The sequence below is a fragment of the Zalophus californianus genome, chromosome 13 (assembly GCF_009762305.2).
Source record: "Zalophus californianus isolate mZalCal1 chromosome 13, mZalCal1.pri.v2, whole genome shotgun sequence".
Classification (NCBI taxonomy): Eukaryota; Metazoa; Chordata; class Mammalia; order Carnivora; family Otariidae; genus Zalophus; species Zalophus californianus.
Window position 1 is genome coordinate 20,051,845 of NC_045607.1, and position 23,358 is coordinate 20,075,202.

Sequence of the window (23,358 nt, forward strand, 5' to 3'; positions counted from 1 at the left end):
TTAGCCTCCTTGCTGTTGCTCCAACACAATGTACACATTCCTGCCCCCAGGGCCTTTGCACCTGTTGTTCTCTGCACCTCAGTGTGTTTCTCCTGAACAACTGCTTGGCTCAGTCCCTCATTTCCTTCAGATCCATGTTCAAATGTCACCTTCTGGTGATGCATTACTCCTTCTGGCTCTCCCAATCCCCCACCCTGCTCCCCGCTCCACCCACCTCGCGGCACTGTTTATCCTATGACGTACCATACAGTTTACGTATTGATCACGTCTCCTCCACTCTCACTAGACTATGAGCTCCACAAGATTTCTGTTTTGTTCAGTGCTGTATTTCCAGCACCAAGGTCAGATCCTGGCACTTAGTAGGCACTATGTATTTGTGGAATGAATGAATGAAAGAGATTTGGTCTAATCGCTCCCCCACCCTGCCCCAAATCTGACTACAAGATCCCGACTGCTTGTGAGGCGACTGGTCCACACAGCAAACAAATGAGTCCCTTAACCTCCTCTATCCCTGGTTTCCTATCTCCAAAATGAGAGAGACAGTTACTCCATTCTCTCATCTACAGAACCCTATCAGCTCTGAAAACCTTCAACTGACAAAAAAAAGGGCAGAACTCTTCGTTACCACAAGCCCGCAGCTACATTTACTTGATTATAAAAACCGCACTTCCTTTAGAATGTTCCCCAGTTAAGGCCCCACGGCCCCCACGCCTCTTAGCATAAGTGAGGCTTGGCTGCCGTTGCGCGCCGTGATTTGTAACCTGCACACCAGGTCAGCATTAACCTCAAGTGCTGGGATCACCGGTCCTGTAAAAATCGACTCAGGCTGGGTTACAGAGAAGTAAACCAAACCACATTTGGTTGTTTCTTAGGATCAGAAACACCACCCCTCTTTGTCCCCCTCAATTTAACACTAATTCCTTAGTAGTCCATGCTGTTGGTTTTGGGGCTCAGCCAGAGGCCCTCTGGAGAAGTAACAAAATTAGGTGTTCTGGGCCAAAGACGGGCGCTGGGAAGAAAGCAGACCCCGGCGCAACAACCAAGTGCTCCGTGGCACAGCCCGGAGTGGAGACCCTCATCAGAGGGCCGGGGGTCCTTCAAGGTCCTTCCCGGCCAGGGTCGCAGAGCCTCACGCCTGTGTTTCTCCATCTGAAACAGGGACTAAATGCGTCTAACACTCTGCCCAGTGCCGACAAGTCTAAACCCTACAAGGCCAAGGCCAGGGTCAAGTGCACAAGTGGCCTCAGCTTAGGCCCATGTTAATGTTCTCTTGACGTGTAATGCATAATTCACTTCTCAGACTGAATGCCGGGTCGCGATACAATAATACTGTTTAGGAGTCTCAAACATGCTCTATCAGCTTTAATTACATAATCGATATAAACTGACTTATTGAGCTCCCTCGAAGCCCCTGCCTTCTTGACAAGCCCCTAGCCCATGGCAGAGCCCCCAGCCCCTAACAGACTCCTCTGACATCTGCTAACTGACCACTTCATCCTGAGAAGGCGGAGGACACGGTGGTTAAGCATACACATCAGAGAAGTCAGACCTGGGGAGGCGTCCTGGCTCTCTCACTCACTTCCCACTGGGCGGCCTGAGGCCCGTACACATCTCTGTGCCTCAGCTTCCTCATCTGTAAAGTGGGAATAATAAGAGTACCTCCTTCATAGGACTGCTAACAAAGATTGCATAAGTTAACAATAAATTAAATCACTTAGCTCAGAGCCTGACATATAAGTGCTGACTGAAACGGTAGTCATTATTAGAAATTTCTTCTTTACGTCTCAAGTCACACACAACCCTAAGACTTGGGCTGGCCCTTCCTGGTGCATATTCTGGCACTGTGGCGGTAACACAGGGGCTCCATCACTGAGTACGTGCAAGCCTAGGCTAGTCGCGAAGGGCAAAGAGATGGCACACAGGCCATCCTCGCCCTCCTCTGACCAAGGCAGGCATCGCTAATCTATCCCTGCACTCTCCGCACACCGATTGCAGCCCACGGCTGGTAAGACTCAGTTCGGAGCTTGGGGCACCTACTACCACTATGGAGGAACCTGTCTGCTGTCTTCCGACCTGGTGTGGGAGAAATGCATGCAACAGAAAGGGAAAGGACCACCCCCGCATGAAAGTCATGAGAAAAAGATGGAGGTCTGCCTCTGTCCGCTTCTATAGACACTCAAGGGTGACTATATTAGCCTTGAATCCATCACAGCAGGTGCACAATGAACACGGAGGACAGTGGGCGAAGCTGGCCAGACCCCCACTGAAGCACAGAACTGGTGGGTAGAGAAAGTACCCTGCTTTGGCAGGTTCAAGGCCTGACACAGCCCCTTATTCATCACGTCACCTCGAGCAGGGCCGTCCCTCCCCTTGTGTCCAATGAGAGGGTGGGACGAGACAAACCCCAAGGGCCCTTCCAGTCCGACATTCCAATCCAGGAAGCACGTCCAGGCGCCCCCAGTCTAGGGACTCCCACTGCCCCCATAGACCACAGCCTCATGTACTACTGCTCCTCACACAAAACCCCACAGCCAGGGGCCCGGGAGAGAGACACACGGCACCGGGCAGCCGCTGGCCCCATGCGTCCCTGCCAGCGGTCCCAGGCCCAAGCCTGGCGGCCCACCCCTCCATTCCAGCCCACACTGCCAGCCCCTACATCATCCCCACTTCTCCTTCCATCCCATTCAGGGTATCCGTCCCATTAACACTGAGCACCTGCTAGAGGTTTCTGCCCATGGATTTGGCACCCTAAGGGGAGAAGCCGCAAAAATTACACAAACACGCGCAATAAAGAAAGAGCGTGACGAGCCTAGGAGGGACACCGGCCACGGGCCCTTCAAGGAGAGGTGCAGGGAAGGTTTCTCTGAGGGCAGGATGGAGTCAAGACGTAGAAGAAGATCAGAGAAAGAACATGCCAGGCAAAGGGAATAGCAGCTGCAAAGGCTCTTGGGCGACAGTCAGTTGAGGCCAGGGGCCGGCAAACCCCGGCACAGGCACTGGCAGAGAAAGGTCACCACAGAGACCAATGGCCTTCAAAGCACCAGGTATTTACTATCTGTCCCCTTATAGGTAAAGCTGCTCGACCCCTGGCATAGAGTGTTAGCTACACAGAAAGAAGGTCAGGGTAGCTAAGACAGACTGAGCAAGGGGGAGACTGGCACATGAGGAGGTGGGGGGGGGGGGGGAGCCAGGCTGTGCTGGGTGGTGCGGATCTCAATGACCTCCAGCCTGGCATCTCTGCCACCATTCTGTCCACCTCCAAACCACCCTGCAAAGGGGTCCCTGGGTGATCTTCCTAAAACACACAGCCAAACATGTTACTCTTTCTCAAAGAGCAACGGCTTCCTGTGGTTTCCCAAAGCATGTTCCAAGAATACTTGCTCCACAGCTGAACTTCGACAAAAGGGTTCCATGGTTAGGCAAGTTTGGGAAACATGGCATCTCCTCTCCGATGTCCTCCAGCACACGTTAGCCCACGAAAGACTAAGTAAGAGGTCCCTCCGCAAAGAAATCTGTTGACTTTGTTTAACCTATGTCCTTCAAACTTGCTTGGCCACAACCCTCCTTTTGTCCACAAAAATCTCTCAACATTCTAAAGAACTAGTGTTCGAGGGCTACAGGGCAAGTTCCTCGGCCCCCAGCTCCAGGAGGTAATCCAAGAGCTATTCCACATCTCATGTGCGTGCGTGCGTGCGGCCTGGAGCGCCATCTCTGGTCTGCCCCTTGCCTTCCTCCTGCCTCCAATGTGCCCAGGTGGCCCCCAGTAAAGGTCATGCGGCTGCCCCAGCTTCCCACCTTCTCTGGTAATGACAGCCCAGCTTTCCTTTAGGCGCCACCCCCCTCCCATCTCCTGCCAGCTCCCAGGGTGAGGACACAACCCCAGGCTGGCTAAGCCGAGTATTCCCTCCCCTTGCTGTGGGGTGACTGGTTCAGGAAAATGAGCACGGGACCCAAGCTGGGCCAATGGGTTCCAGACCAGGATGGGTCGGGATGTTCCGGAGGTCACCACACAGCAGGGGGATTGCAAGATGGGATTCAAGCCTGGTCCTCCTGCCCGCTCTTGTGCTTCACCTCTAATTTACTCCCGACCTGAGTGCCCAAAGGCCTGTTTGGGACCTAGTCGTCCTCGGTGCATTCATGGGTGCTCAGAGAGGGTACCAGGAGGGCTGCAAAGTGCTGCCCATAATCGCACTTCCCCCGGGGAAGTATGCATACTTCTCAGCCAAAGGAGCCGGCCTGGACCACCCATCCATCCCCTTTCAGAGAGAGATGGCAGTTGGCTGTGAAATGGGGAGAGGGAGGGGTACAACTGGGGGCAAGGGAAAGGGAGTGTACCTGCTCGCGGTGCTTTTCCTTCCAGCTGCACTGGCTCCGTCAGCCTGCAAAAGAAACCCAAAACACCTACATCAGCCAAGGGGGGAAACCCAGATTCTACCCACTGCCACCCCACCAAGCTCCCCCTCAACACGAGCCTTCAGACAGAGGGGAGAGCGAGCACAAGCCCCTGCTCCATTCTTGCGGGCTGGGAAAATCTGCCCCTAGTGGTAAGAGGGAGTCAGGACACCGCTACCCCCTCACCCTGCACCCCCCCACCCCCGGAATTTGCTTGGCCCTTTAAATCCAGCTGAGCACCCACTGCCAACACAAACCCAGCAACCACAGGGCCCTGGGGACTCAGTGAAAAGTAAGTAACCAGCTAAATCTGAGATTGAATTGCACCATTTTTATTTTCATCTGGGATTTCCAATAAAACAGTAGCCGCAGATTTATTCCTACCAACCGGAGGGGGAAAATCCTATTATGTTCAAATATTCTGTCCCCCAACCCCACTAAGCAGGGAGAGACAAGAGAGTGCCGGTTCTTAATCTCTTTTATTTGGGGTTGGGGAGGGGGAGGGGGAGATAAGGCTGACCAAATGAAAATTTCAGAAATCACAAAATTCGGGTTCAGATGGAGAGACTTAGGCCCTGCGCCAGGAGGGAGCTGCCTGAAGTCTCAGGAGGACTGAATGACAAACACCTGACCCCCAAGGCCAGTGCTGGGGGGACCTCTGCCGCAGAGGCTGTACACATGGAAAGAAGGCCCGGGTCGCAGATGCCTTCCCTGGCTTTGTCAAAGCATTTATAACAACAGTAATCACAGTTAGAGTAACGCAGGTTCCAAACTCTGGCACACACATGTTTCCAAATTCAGAATCCTTCCAAGTTTAGAAAGGTAATGTAGCGCGTGTGTTCTGTATTTTGAAACAACCCTGGCAGGATCTGGGTAGCCCCCCACCCACCCTGCCCCCAAGCCCAGACTCAAGCACAGTGGTATTTCCACAGTGAAACCCATGCAGTCAGCCCTATGGAGGATAAATGAAGACAGAATTAGTCTCTTCTCCCTTCAGGTCAAGCCCTGCCACCTCATCAGTTACAAAAAAATCTTCCTGTTTTCAAGTTTTTTGAATTTCAGGATTGCAGATCTAAAATAAAAACGACAGCAGCTACCTTCTGACGAGTGTTTTCAAGAAGTTGCAAACTGGCAAAACCAGATGGCGGACTTCAATTCAAACAGTCAATACAGAAAAATAAAAGGATTTCACCAAAAGGCGGCCCGATTTCAGGGAGTGAAAGCAGCACTCAGTCCCACATGACCACAGTCAGCTAGAGCTGTCATGCCTGCTTCTCCACAGTCCCCACCGCTCCCTCTTGTCTTACGCCCAGCCGTCCAGCCTGGCTCCCAGGGGTATCCAGACTCGATCCCCTAGCTAACCTTCCCTGGGGTGCCGGTGTATGCACATTTAATGCTTCTTACTCAACCCTCCTGATGGGTCCCCCAACACACATACACAATATCCCCATTTTACAAGTGAGGCAACGAGAGTCAAAGAATTTTAAGTCATTCATCCAACAGCCCACAGCTACATGCCCAGGTCTGGGTCACTCCCGTGCCCACCTTCCTCAGCTCTGGAACATCCTCTCTCCCACCAACATTCAGAAGAGCCGATCGGGAAATGACTGGCTCTTGTCAATGTCCCACACAGCCCCCGCTGCCCACATGAGGGAAATGCAAAGACGAAGGACAAACAAGGAGGTAGAAATGTGAGGCCTGGCAGGGGAAAATTAATGGGATGCTGGTGTATTATTTCAGTGGCAGAAACAAGAAAGCGGAAAATGGTTTGCATATCATTTCACTGGGAGCAAAAGAAGAGGATCAATTACCGCCTCCCTCCAACATCTTGCATTCCTCAAAACTTCGACGGAAAGTGAACGGGAAGAAGTTCTTTTAATCTTTATATCAGAAGAGGCAGAAGTGGTTATGGGGTGGAAATTCTGCCCCAGAGAGCTTAAAAAAAAAAATTGTAAAATCCCAAATGATCTCTCATCTTTCAGACTCAACTCTGGACATGTATTTCTAGCATTGCGCACATATTTGTGTGCGTGTGTGTGTGTTTTTTTTTTCCCTCTGTCCTTTCCTTCCCAGTTTCACCCAGAGTCAACCACATGTGGACAGTGAACAGGGGGCTGGGGAGAAGAAAAGATGCTCTGTCTCTGGCACACCTAGTCATCTCCACCTCCGTTTTCCTTTTATTATGTCTGTGATGCTTGTGCTTCTTGCCACCAGTGGCAACACTCAGTTTTGTTTTCCACCGATTTTTATAAAACAAAATGCTAAAAATGTTCAGACAGTTGTCCAAACAAATCCTTGCAAACTCAGGTGGAGCAACAGGAGAAATGGAGCTGCTGGAAGGAGGAGCACCACCTGGGCAGGTGTGATGTGCCCAGATACCGGCGGATCCGGGGAGCTGATGCGGGTGGGCGTATCCACGGACAACGGGCCCAAGGGAGAGATGTCCAAGCTCCCATGTGTCTGAATCACAGCGCCCGTCAATCATGGCACATGGGCCTGCCTGAGTGCAGACCCACCATGACAACTGCGGACAGCCTCTCAGCCCCCAGCCCCCGAAGCCCACAGTGCCAAGGGCACTGACCCTCAATTGTAGAGATCTGTGAGATGCCAGGCCAGCTCTGTCCGTGTCCTCGCAACTACCTACCGCCTGAATGAAGCTGACCCTCTGACATGGCCATTTTCCCGAATGGTCTAACAGCACCAATTTCCTGATTCAACCTAAACCACAAACTCACCTTTACCCAGTGTAACCTGACCTGATGCCCGGTTTGAACTGAAGGTGAACAGCACACGGTGTAGCATCAGAGAGATGGTCTTGCGTTTGGAGCCCTGGTTCTGCCGTTTCCTAGCTGTAGGATTCCTGGCAAGCCACCTGCACTCTCAAGGCCTCGGTTTTCCCACGTGCAAAATGGCAATATGCCAATCCCAGGACCGATCTCCTGGGACCGGCGAGATAGCGCGTGTAAAACTACCTAGTGTGGACTAAATACCGATCATGCAGCAGATTAGCGAGAGGCAGGGCTGACCTTATACTGTCTCTAGGGGTCTCCTGGCCTGTCTCAGGGTATGATCTGAATCCTGTGCTGCAGGTCGGCATCCCATGAATGTCCACCAGACCCCACAGCTCTCCCGCTTCTTCCAAAGGGCTGGTCGAAACGACATCAGATACAGTGGTATAGCTAAATAGGTGCCAATCGCAGGCCAGTTCTGTGTAGTAACCGCTTAATCAATGGGAACTCTACTGTGGCTACCGCCGGACCAAGTGCTCCAACAGATGCAGCTCTGCCCGGCTCTGTCCGGGTCTCACGGCAGGCAGGCTCCTTCCCTTCCCTGGACCTGAGATTCTCACTGGTAAAAACAGGACGGGAGGAAGGCACGAGAGTTAAATCAGGTCATCTCCTGCTGCCCTTCATCTCTGTGACTGTATGTGGAGCTGACCCAACCTTAACCAAACCCTGCTATGGCAAGTGAAATGGGGCAGGGCACAGTGGGCCCATGAGAGACCCTCCCCTCCTCACGCTTATAAGGGGGGTGGGAGGGTACAGGCATCCACGTCCCCAGCTCTCCATAAGGGCACCTGCCCCCCCGTTTGCCAGCCCCATCCATTCCTTCTACACCAGTTTCTCCGTAGGACGCGGGCAAAGCTATTTTTGGTTTCATTCGACCCTCCTCTTCCTTCCCAAATGAATGTTAAGTTGTTCTTTTCCATTCTCTTATTAAGGATTTTCTTGGAAAGAAAATATTATTCCAAACCCAGAAATTTTATTTCTGAATTTGTGCAAATGTAAGTTGTAGGACATTAGCTGCATTTCACATTTTGTGCAAATGGCAGAAACAGGCAATTCGTGTGCTACGGGATGGGGGCTGGCCAACGATTTCGATAAAATAAACCCTTTTTTAATTTAAATGCTAATGCACTGAATTAAAATTTAATAACTGAGGAAATTGAAAAGCCGAGCAGGAATATTGGAAATAAATCCAAGCAGAAACAGCTGAAATTAAAAATTCTAGAGAGTGGGAGGATAGCAGCTAAGCTGTCTTATATGATTACATTTTTTTTCAGAATGAAGCAAAAAAAAAAAAAAAAAAATCCTATCTCTCGCTGGCTCTAGGGCAGTAAATCCACAGTGCTGTGATTTATTGCTCAATTTTCCTGAGGGAAAAAGGCTTTCTTTCATGCTGAAATATTTCATAAATTTCAAGCCAGCATAAATTCTTAATTTAAAAGTTATGGAGGTCACATTTAGTGCACTGGTACGGTTCCAAAATCTTAAAGGAACAGCACTGACCAAAAAAAAAAAAAAAAAAGGCAAAAAGGAGGGGTAGAATTTACCTTCCCCCCCCCCCCCGTTTTTTCATTTTGGTTTTAATTCACGAGTTGAAATTTCATTATTAAAGATTCCTCCTGGATGGATGGAACCCAAGCACATGGGGAACTGGTATGTGTTTGGAAATCTGCTGCAAAAGATGAAGAGATAAAGATTTAATTCAATTATAAAAAGGCTTTTTTTTTTTTTTTTTTTAAGCCACTTGAGGAATTTCTGGTAAAAATTTACTCCCTTCACTGCCCGGGAAGGGGTGAGGGTGGGGGAGGGTGGCCAATGTAATTGCTTCTCTTAGATCTGCAATCTTTTGTGCACACTGATATATTCATTTGTTATACAGCTGTTCAGCGGCGGAAAGAATGCTGGGGCGCCCATAATTCTAAGCAAATCAATCAAAAATTAATGATTTGTCATGCTTGCACAATGGAGGAAAACAGCTCCTTGGGTCCTGGCTGCCTGATCTCGAAGAATGAAATGCCTTTCTGCGATAAGAGAACCAAGCCAGAGGCTCGGCGAGGCTGAGGTGCCACTGTGAATGTGGGTGCTCGTGGTCCCCTGAGCTCTGAGAGGATGGAGGAGGGCCACCATCTTGGAGAAGGCATCTCCAAGATGGTGCCTCAGCCAGTCAAGCCCAGGACAGACCTGGCGAAGCACATTTCCATGGTGGTATAATTAGGATCTTGCCTTCTCCCTCCCCCACCGCAATGCAAAAATTGCTTGCTCTTGGGACACATCGGCGACTCCCCCATCTCCCCTGCCAGATTTGACGTGCCTCCGTTCACTGTTCCCCCAACACTCCTAACCCGCCACCAGCACTCTTCACCCACTTTGTGGGATGGGGACCACAGTTCCTGGAGCACCTATCTCCACCCAGACCGTGAGCTCCTTCTGGACGAAGACCACATCCCACACGTGGCCATGACTCCAGCACCCAGCTTGGGGCCTGCCACAAGGCAAATATTCAGCAAATAAGGTTGAATCCATTACTTATTATTTCTCAGGAAACAAGGACCACGAAGTTGCTTAAATGAATAATGAACTACACTGGCAACCAGGATGAAATAGAACTGAACTTAAATAATCAATCACTCCTTTATTCATTCAACAAATATTCCTTGAAAGCCTACTGTACTCAGCTTTGGATGGACAACCTCAAATCCACTGGTGGACAATTCCAAATCCCTGACGTTTGCTGCTTCTTGGCTTCTCTCCACCCTTGGAAGGGAAGAGTGAATGGGAACCCACGAGAGAAGTTCCCTGCATGCTCAAATGCCTTTCAGGTCTTGTATTCGTTCTTAAGTCACATGAATGTTATATTCACAAGTATCAAACGCACATTACTCCAAAATATGCCTGCGTACGTCACACATACATATGTTTGAATATTAAAATACTGTTTTTTATTACCAACAGGTACAGCTGACCCGGTAGGAAAACGCTCAGCCTCAGCAGTGAGGGAGGCCGAGGGCACCCACCTGGAGGCGTGCGGGAGGCACTGCACCTGTGGGATGTACCTGCCAGAGCCCCAGACCCTGTCGAAAGGACCCCTGTCTCCCACTGTTTACTGCAAATGGCAGGACAGTGGGTCCCAAACAATTAGAGCCTCATTTACACACCTCTTTCCTTTCCAACAACCAATGGATCCCCACAACTGAACCTGAACTTTCTTGTCTGTCCCACTGAGGCACAAGACTCAAGTCAGGGAAAGTCATTCACTCATCCCAGAAGTATTTGAGCTCCTTCTATGCACCAGACACTGTTCTCGGCAGTTGGGATATATCCCTGCCCTCACAGAGATTCCATTCAAGGTGGGGGAGACAGCAGCATTAGGTGGAGTAAATTAGTATAATATATACTATGCTAGAAAGTCATCAGTTCTGTGAGGGGAAAACAGAAAAGGGGAAGGGTAATCAGAGTGCTGGGGCAAGGGAGGGGCCACAGGCTGCAATTTTAAGTCAGGTGATCGGAGCTGGTGTCCTTAGGCAAACAATGGAAGGTAAGGGACTTGGTGGGGGGGGGAGGAGGGGAGGGACCAACCAGGGCAAAGACCCAAGGGCGGGAGTGTGCAGGGTATGCTCCTCGAACAGCAAGGATGTCATGAGTGAGGAGGAGAAGGGGAGAGGTAAGGGAGGCTGGCCCATGCAGGGCCTTGGAGGCCACTGAAGGCCTGAGGCTTGTACCCTGGAAAGCCACTGGAAGGTTCTGGCGAAGTGACGTAATTTGACTTCCACTTTAAAAAGCGCCTTCTGGCTGCTATGTTGAGAATGGACGGAGGGCAAGGGTGGAAGCCGGCAGAAGGCCACTTAGGAGGTCACTGCCACAGCCCAGGTCAAAGATGAAGGTGGTTGGAACCAGGGGAGTGGCAGCAAGGGGGTGAGTAAGTGGGTTTTGACTACCTGGAAGGTAGGACCTATAGGACCTCCTGATAAACTGGATCTGGGCTGTGACAACAGACTCCAAAAATCTTTGGCCTCCACACCAAGAATAAAGGACTTGTAGCTCTCTGGTCCATGAGAAGATGAATCTGGCAGAGCATCTTCCATGGATGGTCACACCACATCAAATCCTCTCAATAACCCTGCAAAGGAGATGCTGCAGCTTAACCATCCATCCCCCTTTGACCAAGAATTGGCCAACCACCCAGAGGGGCCCAGTGACTTGCCCAAGGTCACACAGCAGGTCAGTGGCTTGGCCAGGGCTCACCCACCTTCTCACCCAATTCAATGGCCATTTCCTCTACACGTGTCGAGAAGAAATAAGTCAAACTTGGCCCCAACCAATGGAGGTGAACTTTGCCTACTGAACCATCAGGCGCCAACTCGGGCACAGGCCGCCCCTGCTTTTGTTCACGGGGTGTTCTCATAAAACACCTATTAAGGGCGACTGTGCCAATGCCAACCAATAGCTTTGCATGTTACAAAGAGGATCCCACTCCCAGGAAACGAAGTATGTTATAAATTCCCTAACTAGACTTTCCTTCTCAGATCAATTTCGGTGATATGTTTCTAGCATGTGGTGCTTGGTTTTTAATTCTGTATTTGCTTTCCACCCGAACGTGGTTACTCAAGGCCACAGACAGCTCAGGGGTCCAAGCTGAAGGGGCGGCTGCTGGAGAAGACTAGGAGTTAAAAGAAGTGGGTATTTCAATGGGTATTCGTACCTTGCACAGTAGACGTGCGATTCTGAGAGAGGCCGTGGGGGGCCCGATGTGGACTCAGACACGGTTCCTCGTTGTTCACCCAAATACTATCTATTAAGTGCCTACTGCATTCTGGACACCGGAGTTGCTACTGGGAACACACAGCAACAAGAACAGTGGGGGAGACGGGCAGTAATGACTTAATTATTTCACGCTATCAATTTATAATTACCAACTGAGATACGTGCTCTCAAGACAAAGGCCTAGACTCCACGAGCATCTTTGACAATGGCATCCGATGAGACTGTGGGGTCAGGAAGAGCTTCCCTGAGGGAGGGATGCTGGAACAGGGCACACACAGCTCCTGCTCAACAGGGGGGAATGTAGGGTCTAGGTGCAAATGAAGCTAATACAAGCTGGGTGCCAAGGAGCCAAGAGAAGGGCACCATCTTACCCAGCAGGGAAGCCTGGGTCCCTGAAGCCTGCAAGGCTGCAGCCTTCTCTGAAGGACGTTACCTCTGGAGGAAGGGACCAGCCCACTGACAGGCGCAGGCTCTGATCAGACCCCAGGCCAGAGCCCAGAGGTCAAGGGAGGCCCAGACGTAACATCAACTGGCCAAGTTTCCAACTACAAGGGAAAACAAAGGGAAATGACCAACGTCTTTATTCCCCTTGGTTACGATGCCGTTCTGCCCCTCCCCAAGCCCCTGCTGTCTGAGGTCAAGTGTCAAGAGATAAATCAGGCTTCCTAGGGATGGAACCACCACGGTTCTACCAGTTGCACAGGCCTTTCCAGGTGCAGGCAGGACCTTCCCTCTCTGGTGGACAACCGCACGGACTAGAGTAGGACCCTAATGCTGACATCATCATCATCATCATCCCCAGCACCACCACCACGGTCATGACCATCTCTGTCATACCATCAACAGCTGGTGATTAAGGAGCACCTGCAAACAAGGCACAGGACTTCGGGTTTCACTCCGAGGCTCCACGAGCTGCCCTGAAGGCTCGTGCACCTCTCGAAGCAACCACTGGCTGCAGGATGGAGGCAGGGAGCCCAGCATGGAGGCCACTGTCATCTTCCAGGGAAGAGATGGCAATGGTTGGGGACAGCAGTGGAGGAGAAAAAGTTCTGGAACTAAGGGCTACTGGGAGCGCCAAGGATCACCTAAGACAGCGAGTGAGGAGCACCTGGGGCGGATCAGGCATGCAGCAGTCACTCAATAAATGGCAGGTTTAAAATACAGACAAATGATGGCAGCTTTTGAGAAACTCTTGTCTTAAGACTGTTCACAGAGGACCTGGTCTCTTCTAGGCACAGACCTGGGCACCTGGGAGACACAGCAGTGAGAGATGAAGCTACCTCCACACCCGGGGCCTGACTCGGGGTCCTGAGCAGGATGGCGGGATCCTGACCTCCGGCAGGAGGGGCAGTAGCCTCCCCCAGGCTTGCCGCGCAGGACTTGCCGCCCACACCCCAAGCCTCGTTCTCATCCCCAGCACGGGTAGAGCCCAGAGTCCACACGCGGCTCTAAAGGGTTCGTGAGAATTCCTGGGCGTTTCAAGTGCGTAAATTCTATTCGCACAGCTGTGCTGGATCACAACGGGTTCTAGGCTGCGTCCAAGAAAGGGGGAGGCTGCTCCTGGGGTCAGGTCCAGCAAGGTTCCTGGTTTTGGGGTTTATTTTTTTATATTAAAATAATTCTAACAGAGTTACAGAGAAACTATGAGGAGTTCCCTTCTACCTCTCACCCAACATGAGGGTGGGTGGGTGTGTGTGGGTGTGTGTGTGTCAGGAACACAAAGGCATTAAGACCAGTGAAGGGCTGATGCCAGCATCCCAGAAGGGTCAGCTGGGGCCCGAGCTAAGGCCAGACGAGCCCTGGTCTCCCTCCCCAGGACCAGCTGTCAAAATCCTTAGGCCCCGAGAATAAATCGTGAAGAACGCCACCAGCGGTCACTGGGAGTCACTGCAAATGACTTGCAAGTGGGACCTTGGCCTCTCGGTGCCTCAGTTCCTTCCTCTGTAAGATGGGAGTGATGCTGGTACCCCTCTCCCGGGCTACTGTGAGGACTAAACGAGCTCATCAGTCACATGCTTAGGGCAGAACCTCACAGCCACATACTGCCGGCTTGTATTTTAGTCCAGCATGAAGGGCCCCCAACGGGGAGAATACCAGCAACCCCCGGGGCAGCCAGTATGTACTGAGCACCTCCTATATGCCAGGACCAGGGCTCGGGCACTGGGTATACTGCCCCACTGAATCCCCTCAATCACCCTGGGTGTAGGGACGGTCCCCAGTCCTGCAGTCCAGGTCAGGTCAGGTCCCAGAGGCTTGCAGAGGGCAGGGACCAGCTGGAAAGAGGCTCAGCCAGGCCTCCAACCCCAACACGCTGATTCCAAGTCCGAGTCCTCGAACCCTATGCCATGGTACCTCCAAGGCCCAGCGGGGTGACCTTGGCGAGTGACTTTCCCATCTTTAAGAGTGGACACGCTCCTCTGCGTGCATAAATGCTGCTGTTTGTTTTCTTTCCAAAAAAGAAATGTGTCTCAGTTCCTTACAGTCACACAGTTAATCTCTCAATTTACAAAAGAGCGAGTCATGTGACTGGATTCCACAAAAATTCTCTCTCCAGGTTTATGATTTTACAGAAAACTCCAGGGAAAACCGCCTAGAGCAAGTTAAAACCAGATCAGCCATAAACCATGTCCTGGTACAGCCTCACCAAGCCAAGACTCAGATTACTCATTAAATATGTGATAAATATTCGCTTCAGATCAGCAGGAAGTGGGGGGGGGGGTGCGCGGTAAAGAAAGAAAAACTTTTTTGCTTCACAAGGGGGGAAAAAAACCTACTGTAAATAGAGAAAGTTGCAAGCTCTGAATTAGTGAACCTAGCCTTGGGGGATGGGGTTCTTAAGTCACCCCCTTAGGTATTTCTAAGTAAGGCAGTAAAGGAAAAGGCTACTCCTCAAGTCTCCTCAAGGACATCAAAGTAAAGGGCTTGGGCCTCCTGTGACCATGGCCATGGTGACGCCACAGTGACGCCACCATGCCCAGACAGGAAGAGCAGCAACATCCCCATGCCAGGAGACCGCTTCCTCTGACTGCTGCCACAGGCAAATTCTGCCCGTGTCCCCCCACCCCCCAACCACCCACCTGCCCAGCGAGGCTGCTGGACTGATGGCCTCTCAGAAACCTTCCAGCTCTGCCATCCGGAGTCAGGCAGCCTGGGTTCAAATTTTGCCCAGAAGTAGCTCTGTGACTGAGCTCAAGAAACATCACCTCTCAGCCTGTTTCCCCCGATGTAAAAGAGAGGAAAAATCCCCATGAAACACAACTGCTGGGTGGACAAGAAGGTAGAAAGTCCGTAACATGCTCAGCTAGTGCTAACAATGCTACGTGAGCCACAGATCTGGGGGAGGTCAGCTTGATTACACTGATGGTGGTGAGTAAAATTAATACATTTAAAAAAACAAAGAAACCAAACATAGTCCAATCTCTCCAGCAGGGTTTACTCGGCACGGTATCTCCCCACATAGAATCTGGAGCTGGGATTCAAGCCCGGACTCCACCACTTACGAGCCATGTGACACTGGGGAAGTCACTTAACCTTCTGAGACTCAGTTTCTTCATTTGTCAGACGGGGATAATGATAGTATGCACCGCGCAAGGTTACGTAGGGCTGAATCAGTTAACATTTATAAAGCTCTCAAAACAATGCCTGATACATAGTAAATGCTCTATAAGTAGTTTTAATTAAATGATTTATCATTTACTGAACTCTGACTATATAATTATCATTTATTAAAATTCAGGTAAGTCCTGTTTTCCTCTGAGCCTCAGTTTCCCCACCTATCAATTGGAGGATTTTGACCAGATGGGCTCTGAGGACCCTCCTAAGTTCTGGAATTTGCTGATTTTTGTGTTTCCTCTGTCTTTGATCATGCTGTCTCACCACCCAGACTGTGGTCTACTGAGCGGCTGGATCCCAGGCCCTGCCCCACAAAGATTTCCCTGACCACAAAGACAACTCCTAGAGCACCAAGGGCGTGCCTGAGCACACCTAGAAACACACCACCCTCTGCAGCTTTGTTCCCCACCAAACTGCGAAATTTCCATGAGGGTGGCTAACTGTTTAGGGCTTCTCTGGGGCTCCACAGCACCCAGAGCTATGCTGCATACAGAAGGGGCTTAATAAAGGTCAACTGGTTTAAAACCTAAAGGAACTTCCTGCCAATACTTAAAGAACCATGGTGATGAATGGGGTCTAGGGAATCATCTAGCCCAAGAATGGCAAACGGGTTGTATTTTCAGTGCCAAGTCTAATCAATTATTAGCGCCCCCCCCCCCCCAGGCAATGTGTTGAAAAGGATTCTGGGGCCACATGAGAGCTCAGCTAGAGAAGAGTGCTGTGATTGATTACTGATGTCTGCAGTGAGCATGGTAAAGCTGGGGATGGTAACATGCTTGCCCCCTAAACTACTCCAATATCCTCCCCCTTTATAGAGAAACCCAGGTCTCCTGGCCCCCAAAGCACCCTTTATCCAGTCACCACATCCCCATTTGCAAAAACATTCCTATATGAAAGAGGAGCTGTGGCCTTTTAAAATTCAGTGTAAAAGGACACAAAAGACAACAGAAGACCAGAGACAAAAGAAATCCACACGGTGGGGAAGGAGGGTGGAAAACCTGCATAAAACACTGGACTTACTTTGGTTGTGAAACAAGACTAATTACAGAAGGGCAAAGTAGATACTCTAAGAAAGACTTTACTCTTTTTAAAGAAGGAAAAGTCTGGAACACTTGCTCAAAGTAGAAATCTTACAAATTCCTATTGCAAAATAACTCCTGGTCAGCCAACCACAATCTCTATAAATATATCACAAGATCAACAGCCCAGACAAATAGGGGGAGGGGGAGAATGACTGCATGGATTTTTTAAAAGTCAAAATAGTCCTTCTTATTGTTGGAAAGGAAGGAGTTCACCCATTTTCCTACAAAATGAGAGGCCCGGGAAGAAAAAGATTTTAATTCCTCACATCCCAATGGATGCCGACTGAGAAATCTACAGAGCCAAATTCTTTTGAAATTATTCTACAATTCTGTTTTCTTTGCAGGGAGGGGGGAGAAATCTGGTACCCTGAATCCATCGGGGCCGCCACGATCTTACAACGGCTCCCATGGGATTATTCAGGGTGGGAACAGCCAATTGCTCTAACGGGTCTGATCCAGGGGGTATGCCCTACAGGGTCCAGACCAGAAAAAGAGAAGCCAGTCTACGTATTTAAAACAGAGGTAATTTAATATAGGGATTTGAGGACACAGGTGGTAAATGGGTGAGATCAAGTGGGGGAAAGAGAGGCCACCAAGAACTAGCCAGGAGAGAGAAAGGGAAGAGATGGGGTTACCAGAAGTTGGGGCCGTTCAGCAAGGGCTGCCCAAATGGGAGTAGATCCCAGAGGCAGCTTACACAGAAAACACTGAGAGAGGCCAGAATGAGTGGGGACAAATACCCTGGGCTGGTCCCTTCTTCCCACCTTCCAAACTCCCTGCTAGGCATCCTTCTGGCTCAACTACTTGGAGGCCAGAGGGCAAGGGCACCCGGGAAATGCAGGTCCTTGTCAATCAGAGCACAGAAGGGGAAAGACAGTGAAGGAGCTCAGGTCAATCCAGCAGCTGAGCAGCTCCGATCAGGAAGCTCCTGGAGGACACAACCATGTGGTAGCGGTGTCCTGCACGCTCACCCAGGGGTCCCCCCCCCCCCCGAGTCTAGCTTCCCTGTAGGGACTGTAACTTCCTCACGGCCAGGACGGTCTTCCCCTGAACTGTGTCTTCCTCCGCACCAGCCAGCAGTCATGGCTCAAACCTGAAGGGACCCTGGAAGTCTGAGAAATGGACTTCAGGCCAACCGGTCCCAGTCTCCCAACATGTGGGATGTTTGGATGGCCTTCCAGCATACTTTTGCTTCAGGCCTTTGCTCAGAACCTACAGTGGACAGCAAATTCAGAATGTAAATGAAGGCTACTTGTTCCCAACCCATCAGTCAGAAGACCCAAGCACCCAGGAGACACTCCAGAAGCATCTCCTGACCAGATCTGGAAGACTATGTTTATGGGGGTCAGGAGTGGAGGCTCTGTGGTACTGAAGTCTGATGTCAGCTGGAGGGCTGAGATGGAAATGCTCCTAGGGCTCCAGAACTTTCTCACTTCTGATTAGACTCCAGATCCACACTGGAACTTCATGGTGGTCTTTTTTGAACCATATCGTGAAAGATAAGTGTTCCTTTCCCATGAGATGCAGGCTCACCCCTACGAACCCCTTCGTGTGGCTGTGGCTAAAGGCTTGGTTTCAAACTACACTGGGTAAAGAAAGGGCCCTTCCCTTTCACTGCCGGCTCCATCCCCACCTCCCCCCAGCCGCAGGACCAATCTCCCTCCCCTGTTTTCTTAAAGCACTTATTGCCTGGGCCATTCAAATCGTATTGATCAACTGGCTGGTACATTCAGTCATCTTTTTATGACCTGTCTCCCAAGCCGGAGCATCCATCTTCTTTGGGTAGAGGCCATGCCTCTGGATTCCCCAGTGCCCAACATATGGCCCAGCAGAGAGAACACATTTACCCGGCATCCTTAACGGGGAAAATGGCTCAGGGTCCCAGAAGCCTGCGTCTGGGGTGAGACAGGAATAACACAGTCTATCAGTACCCCACATTTGTCTAGTGATCGGCAGGATTTCTACACCCATTATTTCACTTAATTCTTTACAAAGCAGGAGTCATGATTTCCATTTCAGAGAAGAGGGCGCAGAGGTGAAGGGACTTTGCCCAAAGTCAGTACTTGCTGGCAGGGCTGAGATTCAAACCCATGACTTCTTCCAAGACAAATAGCCAAGTTTCTTGCCCCTCCTGGCTCTCGTCTCCCTTTCCAAGATTCCATGTCTTGCTTCTCTTTCCTGAAATGAATTGATTTAATGAAATCATTAAATGATAAAGAGTTCATAAATGGGGCGCCTGGGTGGCTCAGTTGGTTAAGCGACTGCCTTCGGCTCAGGTCATGATCCTGGAGTCCCGGGATCGAGTCCCGCATCGGGCTCCCTGCTCAGCAGGGAGTCTGCTTCTCCCTCTGACCCTCTTCCCTCTCGTGCTATCTCTCATTCTCTCTCTCTCAAATAAATAAATAAAATCTTTAAAAAAAAAAAAAGAGTTCATAAATGTGAAGGCACTCAGAACAGTGCCTGGCACAGACTAAGTGCTGAAAGTAATGGCCACCACTGCCTTCACTGTCATGGTCATCTCTCCATCACCATAAAACTCAATAAAACGCCAACCCACCAGAACACCAGCAGTTAGCAAACCTCATAGCCAATGCAGCAGAATATGGAAAATGCCCACATTTAATTAAAATGGGGAAATTACAGAATGTCAAATGACTGATCAGTTAAGAGGAGACATTTAAAGAGATCAGAGGATTCTTAGACCTACCCAAAGCATGGACCCACCCTGTACCAGACAACCACCAACACTTTATTCAAAATTAGGCCAGACTCTCCCTTCCTGACAGACCTCACGGAGAACACCTTCACTGCACAAAATATAGTACCTTCTCATCAGAGCACCATCTTTTGGGCCAGAAGGCCTGACGGACGAAGGGAAGATAAAGGCCCAGAGTGGAAGTAACATGAGCAAGGCCACGTGTGTCTGAATACAATCTACAAGCCCCTTTCAAGAGTGTCAGCCTTATCACTCCCTCGTTGGGTCTAGTGTGGGGCTCTGCAATCATGGGGCTGAATATGTATTTTTGCTGAGGCACAGAAAGATCAATGTTCCAGCTTCCAGCTCATGACCTGGCCCCAAGTCTTTGGGCCAACAGAACAAGTCAGCAGCTACCAGCCTCAGCTAAGACAGAAGATGGGAAGGCATAACTGTCATGTCAACTCTCCCAAATGGGGTTTTTCTACAAGAATCTCCAAAGCAGCTGTGTGCCCTCAGCTGTCACATCCACTGCTCCCTCTGTCTAATTGTGACTTGCCACTGTCAACAACTATGTTGCCAACTCTCATCTCCTTTGACCTAGTAATCCACTTCAGGGAACAAATTCTATGAATATTGTACAAAAGAAGGAAAGAGATTCATGCACAAAGATGTCCACTGCATTATTTATAATAAAAACTCGGAAACAATCTATATGCACAGTGTAAAAAAGTCTCTACTTACGAGGCGATCAGAATGGATGTCTGTGAACAGTGGAGAGCTACATGAAAAATACTTGGGCATTAAAGTGAAATGACAAGAACAGAATCAAAACTCTCTGTGTAACTTTGTATAAGCCAACTCCCAAAGCAATTGCTCTGAATGGCTCAGAAATTCTTCTTCCTTCCTGCTTAGCTTTCTATCATCACCGCATGTGAGGAAACACTCATTGTACTTGAACGCATGTTGCACATCTATACAGGAAGGTACTGGGAAAGGGTGATTTCCTGGGATGCCATCCTTCTCTGGAATGAAGACGTGTGACTCTGCAAAGACATCCTTTTACACTCTGTCGTCAGGATGAGGGCGCCTGAGGAGACGTGGTGGCTGAACCCAGGCACACACCCATCCACGGTGAAGTTCAGGACTCCGGGTATTCAAACTCCACTGGGAGCTGCCCGAGATGACCTACTGAGTTCATTCAAGCACTAAGATGTTCTCTAATAAACTCTGGCGGAAGGTGATCTTAAGCCTACCACCTTTTTCATAGAGTAGACCCTGAGAGGGAGGTTTTTAGATCGTAGATAGCTGCACCCACCCACAACAACTCCATGACTGCTACTGAGCGTACAGAGATACTACTACGGGTCAGTAACTCTAAAAGGCTCGTTAAATACGTTTGAACTCCTCCAACACCCTCAATTAACTAGGAATTATTCATCTGCTTTACAACTGGAGAAACTAAAGTCCTGAGAAGTACGGGGACTTGTTATGGTAGAGACGTGGATCCACCAAGTGAGAATGTTCAGATGTGCAGTCCAACCACATGGCACAGTCTGAAATGTGAATGTAGGTCAGGTATCTTTAGTAAGCCATCTTGTTTTATCCTCACTGCATAACTGTGCAGCGGAGAATACTGTTGCCATTTGTCTGGGTCTTCCCAGAGTTCCTAATACTGCTGTGATCTTATAGATAAAGAGACAGGCTCAGAGGGATGAAACCACTTGACCAAAATCACCCAGCTGGTAAACAACAGGGCCAGTATTTGAAATCAGGCTTTTCTGGCCCCAAAGCCCACGCACTCAGCCATCCTGCCACACCTAATGCCACCAAAAGGAAATAAAATGAGAGAGCAATTAAGGAGTCAGACTATACACCACAATATAAGGAAACATGTCCAGAGCCACAGAGGTTGCCCAGAAGTGGTGGGCTCCCATGGGGAGCGTGCCATCTGAGGGTAGACAGTCCACCCACATGGTGAAAAACTAACAGTGGTTACGAGGAAAAGGAGAGATGAGCTCCTAGGGTAGGGGGGATGAAAGAGGCGGTGCTCTTTGCCACAAGATTCCAGTTCCAAATCCTTCTGGAAGAGCCAGCCCTTCCTAACCCTTCTTCAGACTGGCCCTAATTACCTAGCTTTTCTCGTCCTCCATATTTAAGGGCCACCATCTTTTAGTGAAATGTTGCGGACCAAATATTTCATTTCCTTTATTCCCCTCTTCCTGGCTTCACAAGCGTAGTAAAAAGTTAATGAATCTATAAATTGCTCACTGGCTTAAAATGAAAAAAAAAAAAAAAAAAAAAAAAACAGTTAATGGAAATTTTAATGAAAACGCCCCATCCGCATAACTGATGGCAAACCCAGGCCCAGAATGGCTGGCACTGCGTGGCCCAAACCAAGTGCCATGAAAGCTTGAAAACATTTCCTGGAAGAAAGTGTATCAGAATTGGAAAAGAAGAAGTAAAATAGTCTCTATGCATTGCAGATGACATGATTTTATATAGAGTAAATCCTGAAGACTCAACCAAAACACTATTAGCTCTGATCAAATGAATTCAGTAAAGTTACAGGATATAAAATTAACACACAAAAATCAGTAGCATTTCTGTACACTCACAACAAATTTTCTGAAAAACAAAGAAATCAATCCCATTTCTAATAGCATCAAAAACAATTAAAACACTTAGGAATAAATTTAACTAAGGCACTGAAAGATCTCTACTCTGAAAACAACAAGACATTGATGAAAGAAATCCAAGAAGACACAAATAAATGGAAAGGTATCCTGTGTTCATAGACTGAAAGAATTAATGTTAAAATGTCAATTTTACTACTAAAAGCATTCTATGGATTCAATGCAATCCCTATCAAGATTCCAAATGACATTTTTTATACAAGTAGAAAAAATGCTCCCAAATTTTACACGGAACCACAAAAGATCCCAAAGAGTCAAAGAAATTCTGAGAAAAAAGAACAAAGCAGAAGGCATCGACTTCCTGGTTTCGAGCTATACTATAAAGCTACAGTCATCAAAACAGTGTATTACCAGCATAAAAACAGAGAGACCCATGGAACAGAATCGAGAGCCCAGAAATAAGCCCAAGGATGTGTGGTCAACTAATATTTGACAAGGGAGCCAAGAATACTGAAGAATGGAGAAAAGACAAGTCTTCTCAATAAATGGTGCCAGGATAAATGGATATTCACCCATAAGATAATGAAACTAGACCTTTATCTTATACCATACCCACAAAAATTAACTCAAAAATGGATCAGATTTAAAAGCAAGACCTAAAACCATGAAACTTCTAGAAGAAAACATACATAGGATAGGAATAAAGCTCTTTGAAATGGGTCTTTGTAATGATTTTTTTTTGGACAGGATACATAAAGCACAAGCAACAAAATAAAAAACAAGTGGGACAACATCAAACAAGAAAGCTTCAAAACAGCAAAAGAAATCAACAAGGTGAAAAGACAACCTACAGAATGGGGAGAAATTATCTGCAGAACATGCATCTGATGAAGGGGTTACTATCCAAGATCTATAAAGAACTCCTACAGCTCAACAGCAAAAACATAAATTAAAAAAAAAAAAAAGAACAAAACAAAACTATTTAGAATGGGAAAAGGACCTGAAGAGACATTTCTCCAAAGAAGATATACAAAAGGCCAAGAGGTCCATGAAAAGATGCTCAACATCACTAGTCATCAGGGAAAGGTACGTTAAAACCACAATGAGACACCACCCCACACCTGTTAGAACGGCCAATATTAAAAAAAAAAAAAAAAAAAAAGACAAGGGATAACAAATGCTGGTGGGAAGGCAGAGAAAAAGGAGCCCTTGTGCACTGCTGGTGCGAACGTAAATTGGTACAACCCCTATGGAAAACAGTATGGAAATCCCTCAAAAAATTAAAAAGAGAACTGCCATATCATCCAGCAATTCCACTTTGGGCAATACATCCAAAGGAAATGAAAACGCTAAATCAAAAAGATATCCGCACCCCATGTTCACTGCAGCACTGT

General features: G+C 48.9%; 1 protein-coding gene across 7 annotated transcripts in view; it reads right to left on the reverse strand.

The window, feature by feature from the left end:
* The window catches only part of ZNF618 (zinc finger protein 618), a 179,283-nt gene that overhangs the window by 77,526 nt on the left and 78,399 nt on the right, over positions 1 to 23,358 (reverse strand). For all 7 annotated transcript variants that reach the window (XM_027616619.2, XM_027616618.2, XM_027616617.2 and 4 more), the window contains exon 2: positions 4,336 to 4,379. In XM_027616619.2, coding sequence (XP_027472420.1) covers positions 4,336 to 4,379 — 44 coding nt within the window. The remainder of the gene's footprint in view (positions 1 to 4,335; positions 4,380 to 23,358) is intronic.